This window comes from Thalassophryne amazonica, chromosome 16, assembly GCF_902500255.1.
Source record: "Thalassophryne amazonica chromosome 16, fThaAma1.1, whole genome shotgun sequence".
Classification (NCBI taxonomy): domain Eukaryota; kingdom Metazoa; phylum Chordata; class Actinopteri; order Batrachoidiformes; family Batrachoididae; genus Thalassophryne; species Thalassophryne amazonica.
This window is the reverse complement of record NC_047118.1, coordinates 61,329,263-61,349,963: the sequence shown is the minus strand read 5'-3', so window position 1 is coordinate 61,349,963 and position 20,701 is coordinate 61,329,263. Positions and strand designations below refer to the sequence as shown.

The 20,701-nt window shown below is 42.1% G+C and overlaps 1 protein-coding gene across 2 annotated transcripts in view; it reads right to left on the bottom strand.

The window, feature by feature from the left end:
• The window catches only part of fam20ca (FAM20C golgi associated secretory pathway kinase a), a 163,817-nt gene that overhangs the window by 116,603 nt on the left and 26,513 nt on the right, over nucleotides 1–20,701 (bottom strand). For both annotated transcript variants that reach the window (XM_034189534.1, XM_034189533.1), the window contains one exon: nucleotides 7,241–7,319. In XM_034189534.1, coding sequence (XP_034045425.1) covers nucleotides 7,241–7,319 — 79 coding nt within the window. The remainder of the gene's footprint in view (nucleotides 1–7,240; nucleotides 7,320–20,701) is intronic.

Genomic DNA, 20,701 nt, shown 5'->3' with positions numbered 1-20,701 from the left:
CAGAGCTCCCTGAGGTGAAGCAGTGAAGCAGCAATTACTTTTTTATGAGTGTTTACTCCAATTTCATTTTTTATTCACATTGTCATGTATTTTATGCATATGTCACCTGTCTGTCTGTGTGTGGGAGAAAGGAGGAGAGAGGAGATCTTGTAGAATGAGTGTTTTTCTCACTCCACCCGCTCAGGTTTTTCTTTGCTTACAGTGGCCATAATACACATTCATAATAATATTACACTATTGCTGGTGATGATGTACAGGCAGAGTGTACATACATTGTGAAGGTACAGCTGATTGTTGCGGTGTTTGGTTAAAGGTACAATCGGGGACAGAAAAAATTAATGCACGACCTACACATTCATGTGGGCATGTTAATTTTAGGCCAACACACCCACATGATTGAAGTGATATATTGTTATTTAGAAGAATCAGGATATACCTGTATACCTCAGACCTCTGCTACAACTCTTAGCTGTGTCACATTCAGAAGTTTGGAGATGATACAACCATTGTTGGATGTATCAGGGATGACAGAGAGGAGAAGTACAGGAGCCAAGCCTAGTGAAGGACTTTGCTGCCTAGTGCCACACAAACCATCTACAGCTCAACACCTCAAAGATAAAGGAGCTGGTCATTGACTTTGGAAAGTCCAGACCAAGTCCCCGACCAGTTCTGATGGAGTTGAGGTGGAAGCTGTGGATTTCTACAAGTACCTCAGCCTGCAGTTGGGCAGCAAACTAGACTGGACAACCCACACCAACCACCTGTACAGGAAGGGACAGAGCAGGCTGGACTTTCTGGGGAGGCTGTGGTCGTTTAACATCTGCAGGAAACTCCAGTGGATTTTCTACCACTCCGTAGTAGCCAGCATCCTCTGTTACACTGTGGTGTGCTCGGGGGTGGGGGGGCAGCATATCCAAGAAGGACACATCCAGGCTGGACAAACTGATCAGGCGAGCTGGCTCTGTGGCTGGCATGAAGCTGGACTCTCTGCTGGCGGTGGCAGAGAAGAAATGGTAAATGGACTGCATTTATATAGCACTTTTCCATCTGCATCAGATGCTCAAAGTGCTTTACAATTATGCCTTACATTCACCCCAATGTCAGGGTGCTGCCATACAAGGCGCTCACTGCACACCGGGAGCAATAGGGGGTTAAAGGCCTTGCCCAAGGACCCTTAGTGATTTTCCAGTCAGGTGGAGATTTGAACCCATGATCTTCTGGACTCAAGCCCAACACCTTAACCACTAGAAGAAAACAGTGGACAAACTCTGGACATTAAGGACGATGCCAGTCACCCTCTGCACACCGTCATCAGCAACTAGAGGAGCCTCTTCAGCCACAGACTGCTCCTTCCCAAGTGCAGGACCAACAGACTGAAAAACGCCTGTGTTCCTCAGACCATCAGAATGTACAATTTCTCACTCAGGGGGAGGAGGAGTAACAGGAAGACAGAGGAGGGGAAGGAGAGGAACAGTAGTAGCCAGTGAGCCAGTGAGCTGGTATTTATATTTGTATTGACTTCTTGCAAAGTGTTTGTTACTTTGATACTCTGTGTGCTTCTTACCCTGTGTGCTACTGTCTAATGCTGCTGGAACCACCTCACTTTCCCTGAGGGAGTCTTCCCAAGGGATTAATAAAGTTCTATCTATCTAATCTAATCTAATAAAAACCAATGTAAACTAACAATGACACATCTGGTGGCCTTTGTGCTGCTCTGCATCGTTTTTGGCTAAGATGAGCCCTCAACCCAGCAATTATTATTATTTTTTAATGATTCAGCAGAATGTGACGTTCCACAATGTTAGATGTCTAAGACATTATGTGCATGTGTGAATATGCCATTAATCACACACTATGAGTCTGTGTTTGATTGTCGGATAGCAACTGAATGACTTGGGGGGTGCATCACAAACATTTGCACAAACATTTGGCTAACACATTATAAATCACAACATATTTTATGAGGGGAAATAAAATGCTTGAGCAAGTTTTGCAGTTTGAAAAACTAAATGAGCATCTTCCTCCCCCTCGCTGTGAGCATACACATTACATCAAGGAAAGCAATCACAGAGTCAGTCTGACAGTTTAAAGGAAGAGCCAAACTTTTCCCGGTGCACAGTGGGGACGTGTCTGGCAAGCTGTCAGCTCGCGCAGTCTCCTGTCCCACGCTAGTGTGTGGATTTGCATCCAGCACAAAGAGGGCCTGAAAATCAAAGCTCCTTTGAAGCAGTACTTGATGCTTTACAATGGGACAGGTGAAGGGGAGAAAAAAAAAATAAAAATGCAGCCCAGCAACTCTCTGAACTACTCTTTATGTAAGACCATACAGTGCTGTACCTTGTGCGATAAACTCCCAAACTATAATATGTAGCCCTAAAAACAATATATATTCGGAATCCTCATGACATGGGGAACAAACTGGTACCATTTTTTTAAAAGTTGAACTGAAAATTACCCTCAAAATGTCCTGTGAGGCTTCATCACGGCATTGCTTTGCACCATGCGGCTCCACCGTGACGCGTGGAATTCCTCCGCACGTCTGTCTCAATGTGCCGAAAAAGTGCTGATGTCCACGTCTTCCGCAATTCCTGTGCAAGTCAGAGGACGTCCTGGATAAAACACAGCGTCCAGTTTAGAAATGAATGGCACATTCAACTGTTACAGGAGTTTTTGGCATGGAAAGAAGAGAGGAGGAATTCCGTGCATCGCGGTGGAGCCGCATGGAGCAAAGCAACGCCGTGATGAAGCCTCACAGGACATGTTCTGGCATGTCCAGGCTCATCCACAATTTCTCGGTTAGTCACACGACTGAAAACCCACCGACAGCTGTCTGAAAGCCATCTCAAAGCCGTCCTGTGAGACCAAAATGGAGGTGGTTTTGTCCCGCGCCATGAACGGCACGGTGGCGCATCCATCCGCTTTTCTTTCCATGAAAAAAACTCCTTTAACACTGGAATGTGCCGAAAAAGTGCTGATGTCCACGCCTTCTGCCTTTTTTTGTGGAAGTCAGACGATGTCCCGGATCAACAAAGCCTTCACGTTGGAAATGATCTGGTTGATTCAGCCTGTCGATCGGTGCTTGGAGCGCGGCGCGCTCTCAGCAGCTGTGGGCGGTCTTTAAACCGGCTGGAGCACTCCTTAAAGCCAACGTCCCTGAAAGCCAACAGAATTTTCCAAATGGTGTCCACCTGGAGGTCTCTCACAGTTTCTGGAAAAAATTGATGCAGCAAAGCTCCAAATTGTTCAGACATTTATTCGCAATAAAAACCGCTTGGGCTGTTCAAATCCATATGGTTTTTGAAAAATAAAAAAATAAAAAGGTCCGATACTTTTCTGACAGACCTCGTGTATATATATATATATATATATATATATATATATATATATTTGAATCACGTGTGATTACATCAGCCAAGCTTGAACCTTCGTGCGCATGCGTGAGTTTTTTCACGCCTGTCGGTTACGTCATTCGCCTGTGAGCAGGCTTTGTGTGAGGAGTGGTCCACCCTCTCGTCGATTTTTTTCATTGTTTAGGAATGGCTCAGAGACTGCTGCTTTGTTTGATAAAAAATTTTTTAAAACCTGTAAGGCACAACTGAGTGGACACCATTCGATAAATTCAGCTGGTTTTCGGTGAAAATTTTAATGGCTGATGAGAGATTTTAGAGTTTTACTGTCGCCGTAAGGACGGCCCACGGCGCTTGACGGCGATCTGCGCTCCGAGGCGTCGTCGTCTCGCTGTTTCAAGCTGAAAACTTCCTAATTTCAGGCTCTGTGGACCCAAGACATCGTGAGATAACAGAGAACTTTCAGAAGAATTCGGGATCAGGAGTTTATGCGGACATTCCACTGTTAAAGGAGATTTTGTAATGAAAGAACGTGCGGGCAGATTCGCATGTCGGGCCGGACCCGACCGCAGGGGGTCGCCACAGGAAAAACACCTCCGTTGGAAACCTTAACGGACAAGTTGGAACATGCCCAAGCTGTTAAACAATTTCTCAGATACTCACTTGTTGAAAGCCATCAAAAGCTGCCTGAATTTTACAAATGGTTTTCAACACGGAGGTGTTTTTCCTGTCGCGGCGCAGACGGATTTGCCACGTCGTCACGGATCCGACTCGGCAAATTTGTCCGCACGTTCTTTCATTTTCAAAATCTCCTTTAACAGTGGAATGTCCGGGTAAACTCCTGATGCCGGCTTCTTCTGAAACTTCTCTGTTCTCTGACGATGTCCTGGGTGAACAGAGCTTTAAATTAGGATGTTTTCAGCTCGAAACACCAGACGGACGCCACCTCCGACCGCGCCGCGCCGATCCGCTTTGTGGGCTGTGCTTAAAGTGAAAGAAACTCCACAATCTCTCATCAGCCGTTAAACTTTACACCGAAAACCAGCTGAATTTCTCGAATAGTGTCAACACGGATATCCCTCACCGGTCCTGAAAAAATTTGATAAAGCAACGCGTGCCGTCTCCCTGCAGCTTCCCAGACAGAGATTCCGACGGGAGGGGGAATCCACACCTCACTCAAAGCCTGCCCACAGGCGAATGACGTCACCGACAGGCATGACAAAACTCACGCATGCGCACGAGGGTTCAAGCTTGTCTGACGTAAAAACATATAAATCAAATCCATTTATTTTTTTGAAAAAAATAAAAAGGACCGCTTTTTTTTTTAACCACAGACCTCGTATATATATATATATATATAAATAAAATATTAATGTATTCCTGTCTGAATACATTCATTTTATGTTTGTAAAATTGCAATGTAAAAACAGTGAAATACACCACTACCTCAATTTTGATTCACTGATATTGAAATTTACTGTTACCTACCCTTTGTGTGTAATTTTGTTATAAATTTGATTGCAAAACAAAGTCTGCATGAAGGATGTCAAACGTGTTTGTCTTTTAACCAAGTATTTCCACTTATTTTGGGGAGTCCACCTCTTATAGTTCTGCTGGACAAACTTTAGCCCATTAACTATTATATTTATAAGACATCAGCATTACAAAAACAAATGTTGGCCAATTGTTTTGATTAAAATGATTGGCATTTGGCTTATGTCTAAAACAAGTTAACCCGGGCAACGCCGGTACCCCAGCTAGTATTCAAATAAAGGATTCAGAACCTTATATTGAGAATATAATTGAATATAACCCATTTGGAGCACAATTTGGTATTTTGAACCATGTGGTTTAAAATACACCATGAAAAACTTTCTGTGGTGGCATCATAGAAGATTTGTGGGTGTTTTGAATGGCACTACTGTGCTACAGGTACCTTCAATTGTGAAAGAAAATCCAAAACAGAAAACTGAAACAGAATGATGGCCACAGACACAACTTGTTAACAAAGATAACCAAAGATCCCTTTGGGAATAATTCAGTGCCAGATGATGAATGCATACTTATATTTTTTATGTTGTTTGCCAAAATTACTCCATGTTGCCTCACAGCAAGAAGGCCATGGGTTCGATCCCCACCTCTGGCCTTTCTGTGTGGAGCTTGCATGTTCTTCCTGTTTTGCGTGAGTTTCCTCTGGGTGCCCTGGTTTCCTCCCACATTTAAAGACATGCAAGACATGCAAGACAATGCAGGTTAGGTGAACCTGATTAAATAAAATTTTATATATATGACTGCCTTGCAAAAGTATTCAACCCCTTGGTATTTCACACATTTTAATTTGTTTATACCATTTCAAATACAATTAAATCAGGCTCCTCAATATAAAAAAAAAAATTCTAAAATGATCTTCCTTAAATTCAAACTCAAAGCAAATCTCTACAATCTGATATAATTTAATTAAAATATAAAAGCCAAGATGAAAGGTTGCATACGTAATAGAACACTTTGGCATAATAACTGTAAATGATCAGTTTTATTGGCAGTTTTCTTCAGACAAATCAGATGATGGATACATGAACATGTCCAAATAACTGAATATGTCTTGAACTTTACATCAGTTATGAAGAAATACAAACAGTGTGGCACTCTGTGGTAAATCTGTGTGGAGTAAACAGTTCTCAAAAACTGAGTGACTGTGCAAGAAGGACTGGAGAAATTGTGCATCGTCAATATTTTGCATTTTGTATCAACAGTTATACAGCTTCATGATGAAGTGGTACAGAGGAGGATTTTCTTAATATACATAGATACATTTGACATGCAAGCTGAGATTTGATCTATCTATCTATCTGTCTACGCCTGCACCTTATGAGCTACAAAACGACTCCTCACCTATGGGTGACATCTCAGAGGGTTTGTAAACAGTCTATTGGTAACACGCTGACATTGGGGTGTGACTGAGTGAATATGAGGTATCATTGCAAAGCACTATCAGCAGTGCATCAGATGGAAAAGCACTTTTGACATGAAATCCATTTATAATGTCACCAAGCTTCCAGTACCACAAATTTATCCATCTGGTGCAGATAAAATCAGCGTTACAACCTCGGGCAGTGAATGCAGCTTGAGGTACAAACCCATCAGGAGGCCTGTCTGTGACCGTGCCATCGGCAGCCTGGCCCATTGTTGAAACAGAATGTGCAAGAATCATCAAACTGTGCAGTTGCCAGTCAATACATGATACTTTGGGTTGTCACAAGTATCATCAAAAGAACCCTCAGCTCTCCGGGCGAGGAAATACAGTCACACACACATCTCCGTGCTTAGGCTTCTCTCACACACAAGCTGCTGCGCTCCACTGTGAAAATCATTCTGCATTTCACACCAATCAAACCAGGCTGCTGAGCAATTACTTGTGATCGCAGCCCAGTTGGTCTGGACCCAGTTTATCCGTGGTGATGTGGGAATTCACCAGGCAAAACACCGACACCCCAACAAGAAGGAATTTCTTTTTCATGTGCAATGCACCACTGCCAGCATGCACGTCTCCCCAAAGACATGCTCACAATGGCTCAATGCACATTTTAATTAACACATATGCCTGTTGATGTTAATTAAAAAGCAGAGAGACGATTTCCCCTTCGAATCAAGATCACACGCGGAGAGATCTGAAGATGCACTGCAACAGTCTGATACTTATTCTGATGAGATTTTCTGTGGCCACATCAAAACAAAGTGTATCAAAGCCATGTCTGATATTTTTGATTTTGTAGATGAAAATCCCGATTTACTGAACTCTCAAGAGGAAGTGCTGTTAAATGTTTTAATGCTCAGAATATGTGTGGTTCCAGGATGGCACAGAATTAGGTAGAAGTGGTTGAAATGTGACTTACTTCATGGGCTTGAACAGAGCTTGTCCATAGTTCTGGAAAGTCATAATCAACTTCAGCTGAGTGCCTCCTGATTTCATGGCTGTCAAAAAACAAACCAACAAACAAGATATTAGGTGACCAATTTTTGTTCAGAGTATTACATTACATATGTTCATTTTCTAAATTTTCTCCCACTTATCCGGGTCACAGTGGCAGTTGACCAAACAGCTCCTTCCACACTTTCCAATCCTTGGCCAACTCTCACTCTTCCCAGGGGATCTCCTAGTTGGACATCCCTGAAAGACCTCACTAGGAGGATGACCAGGGGGCATCCTCACCAGATGCCCAAACCACCTCAGCTGGCTCCTTTCAATGTAAAGAAGCAGCGGCTGTACTCAGAGTCCCTCCAAGATAGTTGAGCTTCTCAGCCTGTCCAGGAGTGGAAGCCCAGATACTTGACAGAAGAATCTCAGTTCTGCTGCTTGTATCTGCGACCTTATTCTTTAGGTCATTACCCAAAGTGTATGACCATAGGCGAGGACAGGAGTATAAATTTACAGGTAAATTGAGTGTCAGTCCAAACATCACATGCTGCTCCGGTCTGTCTATTGATCTCATGCTCCAACTTACCCCCACTCATGAACAAAACCCTGAGATAGAGACAGAGATTGGGGCAACAATTCTTCTCTGACCCAGGGGAGATAATCCATCATTTGAGGACCATGGCCTCAGATTTGGAGATGACTGCCGAATAGCGACACTGTGTACAACAGAAGTCTCAAACCGGTTCCAGAAAGGGCAGAGAGGGTGCAGGCTTTCTGTGCAGCCACCCACTCCACCAGGTGATTTCACTGATTAACTGATTTATCACCTGGTGGAGTGGGTGGCTGCACAGAAAGCCTGCACCCTCTCTGCCCTTTCTGGAACCGGTTTGAGACCTCTGGTGTACAATGATTTCAAATCTGTACAGAGTGAGGTTTTATGAGATGCATCATTTGTGCTAAAATCAAACAAACTTAAAACAGACAAAATACTGAAGGTAGTCTGGCAACTCATGCAACATAAAAACAAACAAACAAAACACAATGCACTGCACAGTAAATTCATACCAACATGAATTACAAGAGATGTAATCAAATTTATAAATGTTTAATGAAGAAAGTTTACATAGTTAGAATTGGTCTCACAGAGCTAAAGTGTTTGATGGTTGCTCACAGATTAAAGATACTATATAAAGATTTGAAGAATTTTCAAAAATTGAACCTGTACAGAACTGTGACCTCTAAACCGAGGTGGGAACCGAACTGTGACACACACACACACACACACACATATATATATATATATATATATAGACAGACAAGCGACATTGGTCTTAGAGGTCTGACATTATTTAATGTTATGGTCACTGTGTATGTTAAAAGATGCCACCATGGCCCAAAATAGGAGATTCACTGGTCATCATCTGTATGTATCTGAACCCAAAATTTCAGAGACAAATATTCAATAGATTTTATGGCGTTACATACAGAAATTTTGCAAGTCCACCAAATGACTCAAGGATTGACAGCATTCATTTTATTATCTTTAATATGCATATGTATTTATTTAATTAGTGTATAATATATAGTAGAGATTGGCTGGCGAATCGGCGCAGCAGGGGCGGTGTTGCTTTTGCTCTACTGTACTGTTGTGATGAAAAGGGAGCTGAACCAAAAGGCGATGCTCTCGATCTACTGGTCAATCTTCATTCCTACTCTCATGGTCATGAGGGTTGGGTCATGATTGAAAGAACTAGATCACAGGTACAAGCGGCCGATATGGGCTTCCTTAGGAGGGTGGCTGGTGTCTCCCTTAGAGATAGGGTGAGAAGCTCATTTATCTGTGGGGAGCTCGGAGTAGAGCTGCTGCTCCTTTGTGTTGAAAGGAGCGCCTTGAGGAAAGGAGCCCTTTGAGCGCCTTGGGGCAACTGTTTGTTGTGATTTGGCGCTATATAAGAAAAAAGTTGATTGATTGATTGATTGAAAGGAGTCAGTTGAGCTGGTTCGGGTATCTTGTAAGGATGCCTCCTGGGTGCCTCCCTAGGGAGGTGTTCCAGGCACGTCCATCTGGGAGGAGACCCCGGAGAAGACACAGGACTAGATGGAGAGATTATATCTCCACATTGGCCTGGGAGCACCTCGGGATCCCCCAGTTAGAGGTGGTCAATGTGGCCCAGGAAAGGGAAGTCTAGGGTCCCCTGCAAGAGCTGTTGCCCCTGCGACCCGAACCCAGATAAGCAGTTGAAGATGAGAGATGAGAGTATGTATAGTAATTGCAGTGGTGGGCACAGATAACCAAAAAATTAACTTCGATAACAGATAATCAGATAACTGAAAAGTTATCTTTGATAAAGATAAACCACACAAAAATATATCGGAAGTTACAGATAACTGATAAATTCCAGTGGTGTCTCTGGTACATTTGCAACTACTAACAAACTGAATTTGAGTTTTAAGACCACAATCGCATTTGAAAGGGACAAAAGACTCAAACAATGAATCAGCATTTCTATGTTTGAGCATGCTGCACCCTGCTGGAAGCTACACAGCTACAGGACTGAAGCACCCTGAGAGCAGTCACAAAGCCAGTTCTCTACTAATCACAATGCTCCAGTCAGGCGGAGGTCTTGAAAAATAAAGGCATCCTGACTTATGGTTTTGTGTGAATACTGATAGAATAACGCTATTAATGTCAATTCTGTCATTTGTACAAAGTTAAAATATAACATATATCTTTTAATGTTGAATAATGCACTAATTCTGAGGTTTTGTAACACACACAGACAGATCACAAAGGATTCTGGGTAAAATGTGCCTCTGCTAAACACTAATTGGTTCAATCATTCATTATGTAAACCAACACGTTAATGTGACGTGTGTCGTGTATTGGTGTTTACAGATAATTGAGATAAATGTGCTTTTGTAAAATATTCCAGTTTTATTTGTAAAAACAGGCATTTTTACGCAGCCCTGGAAGTGTCATCGCAAAATGTTTTACATGTGGAGAGAATGTGCGCACGTTTTATGATGTTGTAAAACGTGCACTCAATATTGTTGACATATAAATGTTGGCTTTACACTGTGCGAGAGAATTTTTTGGACCGAATCTCAGGTTTATCGCACATCCTGCATCGTTTAGTGTACATGGAGGAACAAGCTGCATTTAACATCTGACGACCACCTCCTGATCGCCGATCGTATGGTCGAATGAAAATCAAACCTGTTTGATATTATTCTGGTCGGCCGTCGTGAGGGTATCTTGCTGCTGCAGAGCTACAAGTGTCCAACCGCTCGCACTGTGCCTGTGCAAACACCGCAGAGCTGTCTTGTAATGTTTTTTGTTGTTGTTGTTCTTGTTTTTAAACTTAATTTGTAAAAAAAAAAAAATACTGCCATGAACACCACTGGCCAGTAGATGGCAGTAGAGGCCTTGAAATCTTTCCAAAACAAAATCCCAGATATTCCGTCTGCTACATTTAAGATGCGTGGAATTTAACAAACGCAAATACAATAACATCTATAAACCCAGAGAATATATTCACGAGAGTTTTAGGCACTAGAGTTTAATGTTGCTGTCCGTGGAGCCTGAACAGAGTGTCTGAAATGCATTTGTCCTGTCGTGAACACCCTGTTCTACCCATAATGCACTGCTGGGCTCAGCATGTGCTCACAAAACCTTAAAAATTAGCACATTATTTTAAAACTAAAACATATATCTGATATTTTCACTTTATAAAACTTCAGACATGACAGTAATTTTAAATAAAATTAGTCCAAAATTAGTTTTGTTAAAATTTGAACCATAAGTTAAAAATGTATACCTCTGGATGACTTGGGTGATATTGCCCGCATATCAGTATGGTGTTAAAGAAAATGATTTTTTTTTTTTTTTTTTGGTGATTAGCTCTCCTTTGTCTGCAGAGGTAGATTGGTTTTTCCTGGAACTATCTCTCTACTGTTTGCAGAGGGTAGAACTATATATGTGTTAGAAAACTTTTAACAGGTAGGTCTCAACTGTTTTTAAACTTTAAAAATGTTTGCTGTTGTTCAGCTGGGTTTATTGCATTATCAGTCTAAAAGTTATCGGAGGACATTTCATCGGAAGATAATTAGTCCGATAATGGTTTATAAAGTTATCTAAAAAGATAACGTGATAACAAAAACATTATCTTCAATAATTATCTGTTATCGGATTATCAGAAGTTTGCCCACCACTGAGTAATTGTACTATAGAGATGGGATTTATGGCTCTTTGGGGGGGGATCTGGATCTTTATGGCTCGTTCCTTTCAAAGAGCCGTTCAAAAAACTGGCTCATATGGCTCTTTTTTTTTTTTTTTTTTTTTTTAAGTATTTTAGGCTTAATTATCAATTTACGCCCTATGCGCATTCATGGTGGTGCATGCTGCAGCGTGCATGCGCACTTTGCCATTACAATGCATTCTGATTAGAAATTCCTAGCGCCATTTGTGACATAAATTGATAATTAAGCCTAAAAATATTGAGAGAGAGAGAGAGAGAGAGAGAGAGAGAGAGATGAGCCATCTCAATGTCACTTTTCAAATTTGCTCCCCTATTCTGTGTCTCCCTACCTTTTCTGCCAGCAGTGGACATACGAGGGCTGTCAATAAAGTAATGGTCCTTTTTATTTTTTTCAAAAACTATATGGATTTCATTCATATGTTTTTACGTCAGACATGCTTGAACCCTCGTGCGCATGCGTGAGTTTTTCCACGCCTGTCGGTGACGTCATTTGCCTGTGAGCACTCCTTGTGGGAGGAGTCGTCCAGCCCCTCGTCGGAATTCCTTTGTCTGAGAAGTTGCTGAGAGACTGGCGCTTTGTTTGATCAAAATTTTTTCTAAACCTGTGAGACACATCGAAGTGGACACGGTTCAAAAAATTAAGCTGGTTTTCAGTGAAAATTTTAACGGCTGATGAGAGATTTTGAGGTGATTCTGTCGCTTTAAGGACTTCCCACGGTGCGAGACGTCGCTCAGCGCTCTCAGCCGCCGTCGTCAGCCTGTTCAAGCTGAAAACCTCCACATTTCAGGCTCTATTGATCCAGGACGTCGTGAGAGAACAGAGAAGTTTCAGAAGAAGTCGGTTTCAGCATTTTATCCGGATATTCCACTGTTAAAGGAGATTTTTTTAATGAAAGACGTGCGGACGGGTCCGCGCGTCGGGACGCAGCCGCCGCGACGCTCCGCCACACGAAAAACACCTCTGTTGAAAGCCTTAAGGACAAGTTCATTAAAAAAATCTCCTTTAACAGTGGAATATCCGGATAAAATGCTGAAACCGACTTCTTCTGAAACTTCTCTGTTCTCTCACGACGTCCTGGATCAATAGAGCCTGAAATGTGGAGGTTTTCAGCTTGAACAGGCTGACGACGGCGGCTGAGAGCGCAGCGCGACGTCTCGCACCGTGGGAAGTCCTTAAAGCGACAGAATCACCTTAAAATCTCTCATCAGCTGTTAAAATTTTCACTGAAAACCAGCTTAATTTTTCGAACCGTGTCCACTTCGATGTGTCTCACAGGTTTAGAAAAAAGTTTGATCAAACAACGCGCCAGTCTCTCAGCAACTTCTCAGACAAAGGAATTCCGACGAGGGGCTGGACGACTCCTCCCACAAGGAGTTCTCACAGGCGAATGACGTCACCGACAGGCGTGGAAAAACTCACGCATGCGCACGAGGGTTCAAGCATGTCTGACGTAAAAACATATGAATGAAATCCATATAGTTTTTGAAAAAAATAAAAAGGACCATTACTTTATTGACAGCCCTCGTATATATATATATATATAGAGAGAGAGAGAGAGAGCAGCCTGTGAGCAGGACTTATGTCTCTTTTGTCCTTTATTTCACAATTATGACAAGAGTTTTTGGAGCGAGCAGCAGCCCCACAGCAGCGGGTAGAGGAGTTTTTTCTCCCTTTCTATTTTACGTGCGCGCGCGAGCGAATCGTCTGTTGAGAATATGTTACTAATTAACTACACAGATGTACAAGCAAATGGTGACTGGTTTCTAAACACAATTATGACAGAGGTTTTTTGGGGGGGGGAAGAGCGAGCTGCAGCCTCAGCAGCAAGCAGCGGAGTTTCTTTCATTTTTTTTTTTTTTTTTTTACGTGCGCGCGTGAGCGAATCGTCTGTCCAGAATATTTTATTAATTAACTTCACAGATGTATAATAAAACAAATGGTGACTGGTTTCTAAACATAATTATGACAGTTTTTTGGGGAAGAGCAAGCTGCAGCCTCAGCAGGCAGCAGTTTCTTTCTTTTTTTTATTGTTGTTTACATGTGTGCGCCTGAACGGGACAGGAGGTCCTCAAACTGGGTCCTGCAGAGGAGGAAAGACTGCTGAAAGCAGCCGTCATCCAGACGCAGCTCCTGCAGCAAATACACTGCAGGAAAAATACTGTCTGTATTGGGAGCTTTCCACAGCAACTCGCTCCGTGTGATCAAGGTCCGTCATGTTAACTTGACTCTGACAACCGGAGCCGGCAAGCGGAATGGAAGCTCCTCCTATTTGATGACGCACCGGGGCGAATTTTCGCAGCAAAAGCAGAGTGACACACCGGGTGAAGGAGGCGCGTCCCACACGCAACCCACACAAATTTGTAGCGTCTGATCGCGCCCGGTGTGAACTCGGCATAAGACAACTCATTGTATAGCGTGGTGAAAATACACTGAAGGCTAAATGTATGCTGTTCTCCATTAATTCAGAAATTTACCTCAGCACCTCTGTCCGTATGTGGGTGGCACAAGACTGGCCTGGCCTGACTCTGGGTGACTTTTTTTTTCCCTCACCGTGTGCGCGTGTCGGCATGGCGCCGCTTGTTCGTGCCACAAGAACCCCCCTCCCCCCTGCAGGAGAAGTCACATGCTGCTGCTGCCTGTGCGTCTCCCCTCGTAGCTGCTCTCTTTCTATGCGGGGGGAGCCACAGCCGCAACCGCAACTGGATTATGTTCCTGGGAGTGTGTGAAACAAACACGCATGAAAAAAAAAGAACGACAAAAAGAACAGCTCCCACGCAGCCGCGACTCGGCTCCCTTCGTTCATATTAAAGAGCCGTTCAAAAGAATCGGCTCGTTTGCGAACGTCACAACACTAGTTGACAGACACCTGGGAAGATCTTATGGTCTGTAAGGGTGTTTTTTCCTGATTTTTCCCAGTTTAATGTGTAAGTTGTGGAGGGCAAACTCAGAAGATTCAAAAACAGACTTCAATTTTAGATGTTGTATTGAAAGATGCCTTCAATCAACAGAAAGTTGTTACGTCAGCTTGCAAGCTGATCACACAGCACTCTGCCTGCGTCTTCCGCGTGCTCTCCAGCTCCGCACCCAGATGGGCGGGACGTTGCCCTCAGCGTGGATCAGTAAAGTTATGTGATTGGTTGGAAGATGTTGCATTTGACATTTATATGCGGTGACTGCTCACATTGTATTATCTGAAATGGTATGTGTAAAAGTACTGTTCCAGAGGAGATATGAAGTTATTATTATTATTATTTGTATAAGGAGATGAAGAGAAGTTAGCAAAGTAGCAAATTGGCCATGAGACATACTGCCCAACAGACTCATGAGACCATCTGATGATGCAGATACCTTTGCAAGAGAACAAAATTCCAAATCTTTCAGTTCCAAGTGCTTCCCATGTTCTTGTATTGCTGTGATAATTGGGTGCCAACCAGTGGTGATGACTAAATGTCATTGGAGGATGCTTACACTGGAATAACTCTGTGGCAAATGAATACCAATGAATACTTGGGGAGTCTTAGATGAGAATTATGACTTGCACTGTGAGGGAATGTCAGCTATGACATTTTGCCCATATGGTGCGTTTCTCTCAATATGATCCTGTGCATAGGTGCCTCAGTGTTGAGGACCCCAGCAGTTGTAGAAGGCCTAGGACAAGCCCATCTTTCACCTGTGTGCAGCAGATAGACGGTTACTTTTGAAAAGTGGAATGAACTGTTTGTCTGTCTAGGTGGTTACCATCCAGGACCCAAGAGGGATCCTTAGTTTGATACATGTGTAACACGCGGCACCAGTGCATGCTCCATGACGTGACCCTGACTTGTAATCTAACTCTTAAACGAAAAAGAATGACTAGAAATATGTCAATTAGCAGTATGATGCAAGATTTCAGTACTTTCTTTCACTATTTAAATATGCTTAATGACAAGTAATTTAGAAAGCAGACAGAGCTTTAATGGTATTCACTGTCACCTTTGATTTAGAAAATATGGCTTCAGGAACAGCAGTATGACCTTAAGCTTCAACATCATCTTAAATGATCCAAGTACGATCTAAACAAGAGCAATTTGAAAAGTGTAGCCTTTTATTTCTAAATGTAGAGTTTTAAAGCAGTCCACTGTTATATTTTCACTTATGTAAAAAATCAGCAGTATGACCTTGAAAACTGTCTGCAGCTTCATTTTTTTTAAGATAGAGCATTAAAGTTATTCTTTGAAATATTCAACAAAAAACTCAAAAATAGTTTGACCTTAACCTTCGTGGATGTCCCAATTTATGAGCTTCAATATGTATATATTTTTTAATAAATGGGGAAAATTAAAGTTCATTTAAATCTTTGACAAGTAGTAAAAAATAGTTTCACCTTAACTACAAGGCCTGTCCCCTCGATGCTTATAAGCAACAAGTATTAAAGAAGTAACTTCTTTTTTGTTTAGAAGATAGAGCTGTAATATTTATCACTATGATAAAGATTATGAGCTGACGTATGAACTTGCCGTTTGGGTCACGGATGAGCAGTAACCACATCGTGCAGTTGGTGGCACTGTGTTCCGTGGTGCACGAACCGTTGTATCAGCATCGTGCACGCCTGTCTGTCTGCACGATGTTTCGTGGTGCGCATAATTTGAACTGTTTCGTGCTGTTGCGCCGTACTTGACCAAACTTCGCACTATGTGTGAAGGGGCCCTTAGCTAACAACACTGAACAATGCGCACTATTTCCATTCTTGATTTACATGCCAATCCAGCAGGGGGCGGTATATCATCTATATATTAAAAGTGTGTGTGTGTTTGATTTTATTTAGTAAGTTGTATGTAATATACAGTGAAGAAAATAAGTATTTGAACACCCTGCGGTTTTGCAAGTTCTCCCACTTAGAAATCATGGAGGGGTCTAAAATTTTCATCTTAGGTGCACATCCACTGTGAGAGACATAATCTAAAAAAAAAAAAAAAAAAACAGAAATCATAATGTATGATTTTTTAATAATTTATTTATATGTTACTGCTGCAAATAAGTATTTGAACACCTACCAACCAGCAAAATTTCTGACTCTCACAGACCTGTTAATTTTTCTTTAAGAAGCCCTCTTATTCTGCACTCTTTACCTGTATTAATTGCACCTGTTTGAACTTGTTACCTGTATAAAAGACACCTGTTCACACACTCATCAATCACACTCCAACCTTTCCACCATAGCCAAGACCAAAGCACTGTCTAAGGACACCAGGGACAAAACTGTAGACCTACACAAGGCTGGGATGGACTACAGGACAACAGGCAAGCAGCTTCGTAGAAGACAACAACTGTTATGATTATTTATTAGAAAGTGGAAGAAACACAAGATGGCTGTCAGTCTCCCTCGGTCTGGGATTCCATGCAAGATCTCACTTTGTGGGCTAAGGATGATTCTGAGAAAGCTCAGAACTAGACAGGAGGACCTGGTCAATGACCCGAAGAGCTGGGACCACAGACACAAAGATTACATTAGTAACACATGATGCTGTCATGGTTTAAAATCCTGCAGGGCAGCAAGGTCCCCCTGCTCAAGCCTGCACATGTCCAGGCCGGTTTGAAGTTCACCAGTGACCATCTGGATGATCCAGAGGAGGCATGGGAGAAGGTCATGTGGTCAGATGAGACCAGAATAAAGCTTTTTGGAATCAACTCCACTTACCATGTTTAGAGGATGAGAACAACCCCAAGAAAACCATCCCAACCATGAAGCATGTGGGTGGAAACATCATACTCTGGGGGTGCACTTCTGCAAAGGGGACAGGACGACTGCACCGTATTAAAGGGAGGATGGATGGGGTCATGTATTGCAAGATTTTGGCAAACAACCTCCTTCCCTCAGTAAGAGCATTGAAGATGGGTCATGGCTGGGTCTTCCAGCATGACAATGGCCTCAAACACACAGCCATGGCAACTAAGGAGGGGCTCCGTAAGAAGCATTTCAAGGTCCTGGAGTGGCCTGGCCAGTCTCCAGACCTGAACTCAATAGAAAATCTTTGGAGGGACCTGAAAGATTTGGAGATCCGTATGGAGGAGTGGACCAAAATCCCTGCTGCAGTGTGTGCAAACCTGGTGAAAAACTACAGGAAATGTTTGACCTCTGTAATTGCAAACAAAGGCTACAGTACCAAATATTAACACTGATTTTCACAGGTGTTCAAATACTTATTTGCAGCAGGAACATACAAATAAATTATAAAAAAAATCATACATTGTGATTTTCGGATTTTTTTTTTTTTTTTTTTTTTTTAGATTATGTCTCTCACAGTGGACATGCACCTAAGATGAAAATTTCAGACCCCTCCATGATTTCTAAGTGGGAGAACTGACAAAACCGCAGGGTGTTCAAATACTTATTTTCCTCACTGTATACTCCAGTGCAACTTGCACATCAAAAAAATTTACACAAGTATCAAATATTTCTGTTCTAAGTATTTATATTGCACTTTTCCAGGAATCAATGCACTCTATAAAATAAACTCAAATGCTAAAAGTACACTACAAAAACAGTATATACAATATATACAATATATACAAAAATCCCAAATTGAGGAGCTTATTAAACTTGCAAAATCGCAGGGTGTTCAAATACTTATTTTCCTCACTGTAATTTTAAATATGTTAAAAAATACATGGATGATGCAAGAAAGTGAAAACACTTATTTCCATTGTGGTCCATTTAAAAATCAAATTACAAAATAGAAGTAAAAATAAATAAATAAATAAATAAATAAATAAATAATAATAATAATAATAATAATAATAATAATAATGTGTATATGATAACAAGAACCTAAACAATTTCTAAATACATTAAGACAGTAAATTAACATTAAAAAATTATGTAATTAACAGGAAATAAAAGGGTTGAGTTCTAAAAACTGTTGACGTCTAATGACTAAGGTTCTAAAAACATTCCAACTCATTGTAGAAACTTTATTTATTTTCAATTTATTAGCACCCTTGAAAAATGTCAGCTACCTATTTTATAAACACGACCCAATCTAGACCCCGTGGATCCCCACAGGCAACATGCTAGTTACTTATTATTATTTGTAAATAGAGTAAAACACTGTCAGTGTACAGATGCATGGTTGTAGGAGCTCAGCTTAGCCCAAATATGTGGTGAGAGCTGTAAAATTACTGTTCAAAAGCTGCTAAGGGACATAGGTAAACTTTGGGCAAGCTTGGAGACGCCATATAACGAACACAACTCTGTCCACATCTTCCTTTTTAAGCCGCCATTGATTGTGTCAGAAAGTGGTTGTACACAACACCATTCACAACCACTTCCCTTCTTATTGATCTCTCAGAGCGTGGCGAGCAGCGGGGGCATGCGTGTGCGACTGTCAGATCTGTCATATCCTCAGCGTCTCCCACAGGCCGATGGAGACTAACTCTGAGTTTTCTGCCTGCCTTCATCTGAAACAAAGCGGCCGCCGGGCCTGTCTAAATGACTTGTGTTTCTGTCATAATGGAAAAGCTTTCGGGGGATTTGTCCATTTATTACAGCGTATTAACTTGAGTGTATTACACAACGATGCACTTCTGCCTAACCCCAGAATCCACATAAGCCCCCTGCAGTGGACCCACTTACTGACTGGCTTGCTGGCTGACTTGCAGGCTGTACTCTACCCCCTGCACAGACATGTCATTTGTTTTCATCCACTCTGTTTCTTTCTGAGCCCCCTTACTTTCTTCTTGTTTTCAAGTCTTTTTCTTTGCATATGCCGTTTTTTTCCGTCCCTATTCTCTTGGTTATATTCTGTGTCTCAGCACATCTTACTCACTGCTGGCAAGTCGCCCCATTTACTGTGACTCACTTCCAAAAGCTTTTGGGTTTTACATATACTTTTGCACAAAGTACAACCTACATAACCTCGGGTCAGTGTCTTTTCTGGAATCAAAAGATCAGACATGAATATTGTACTTCAGGCATTAGGTCAACACGTGTGCTTGCTGATTCATTGAAGCTAGGTCAAATGGATAGTGCATCTACTCTCGCTATCCCTCATTACAGCTACCCATGACTAAAACCTTGAAGAGATTGAAAACGGCTAAACTATGTTTTAATGTTATGAGCGTCCATCCATAAGTCTAAATTCTTCAGGAACTGGCCTCAATTCAGTGCTCGTCCCTCATACAGTTTTGTGTCTCTTCCATTTAGATGATCAAAGCAGAGCCAGGATATGAATGTTTCAGTTAAAATGAAAGTTCCTCAAAGTGACAATCATTGTGGCTGACTGAACCACAATGTTGTGCCTTAGAACTGATGCACATCCGTGGATACTGTAAAGCACATGTGTCTTGGAGTCCCCCTTTGATGAGACACTGGTCAACCATAGGTTAATTTCCCATCTAAATCTGGTTCCCATATATAGAGAGGTAGACTTGGACAATGTACACTCAACAAAAATATAAACGCAACACTTTTGGTTTTGCTCCCATTTTGTATGAGATGAACTCAAAGATCTAAAACTTTTTCCACATACACAATATCACCATTTCCCTCAAATATTGTTCACAAACCAGTCTAAATCTGTGATAGTGAGCACTTCTCCTTTGCTGAGATAATCTATCCCACCTCACAGGTGTGCCATATCAAGATGCTGATTAGACACCATGATTAGTGCACAGGTGTGCCTTAGACTGCCCACAATAAAAGGCCACTCTGAAAGGTGCAGTTTTATCACACAGCACAATGCCACAGATGTCGCAAGATTTGAGGGAGCGTGCAGTTGGCATGCTGACAGCAGGAATGTCAACCAGAGCTGTTGTTCGTGTATTGAATGTTCATTTCTCTACCATAAGTCGTCTCCAAAGGCGTTTCAGAGAATTTGGCAGTACATCCAACCAGCCTCACAACCGCAGACCACGTGTAACCACACCAGCCCAGGACCTCCACATCCAGCATGTTCACCTCCAAGATTGTCTGAGAAACCATCTCAGGGAAGCTCATCTGCATGCTCGTCGTCCTCATCGGGGTCTCAACCTGACTCCAGTTCGTCGTCGTAACCGACTTGAGTGCGCAAATGCTCACATTCGCTGGCGTTTGGCACGTTGGAGAGGTGTTCTCTTCACGGATGAATCCCGGTTCACACTGTCCAGGGCAGATGGCAGACAGTGTGTGTGGCGTCGTGTGGGTGAGCGGTTTTCTGATGTC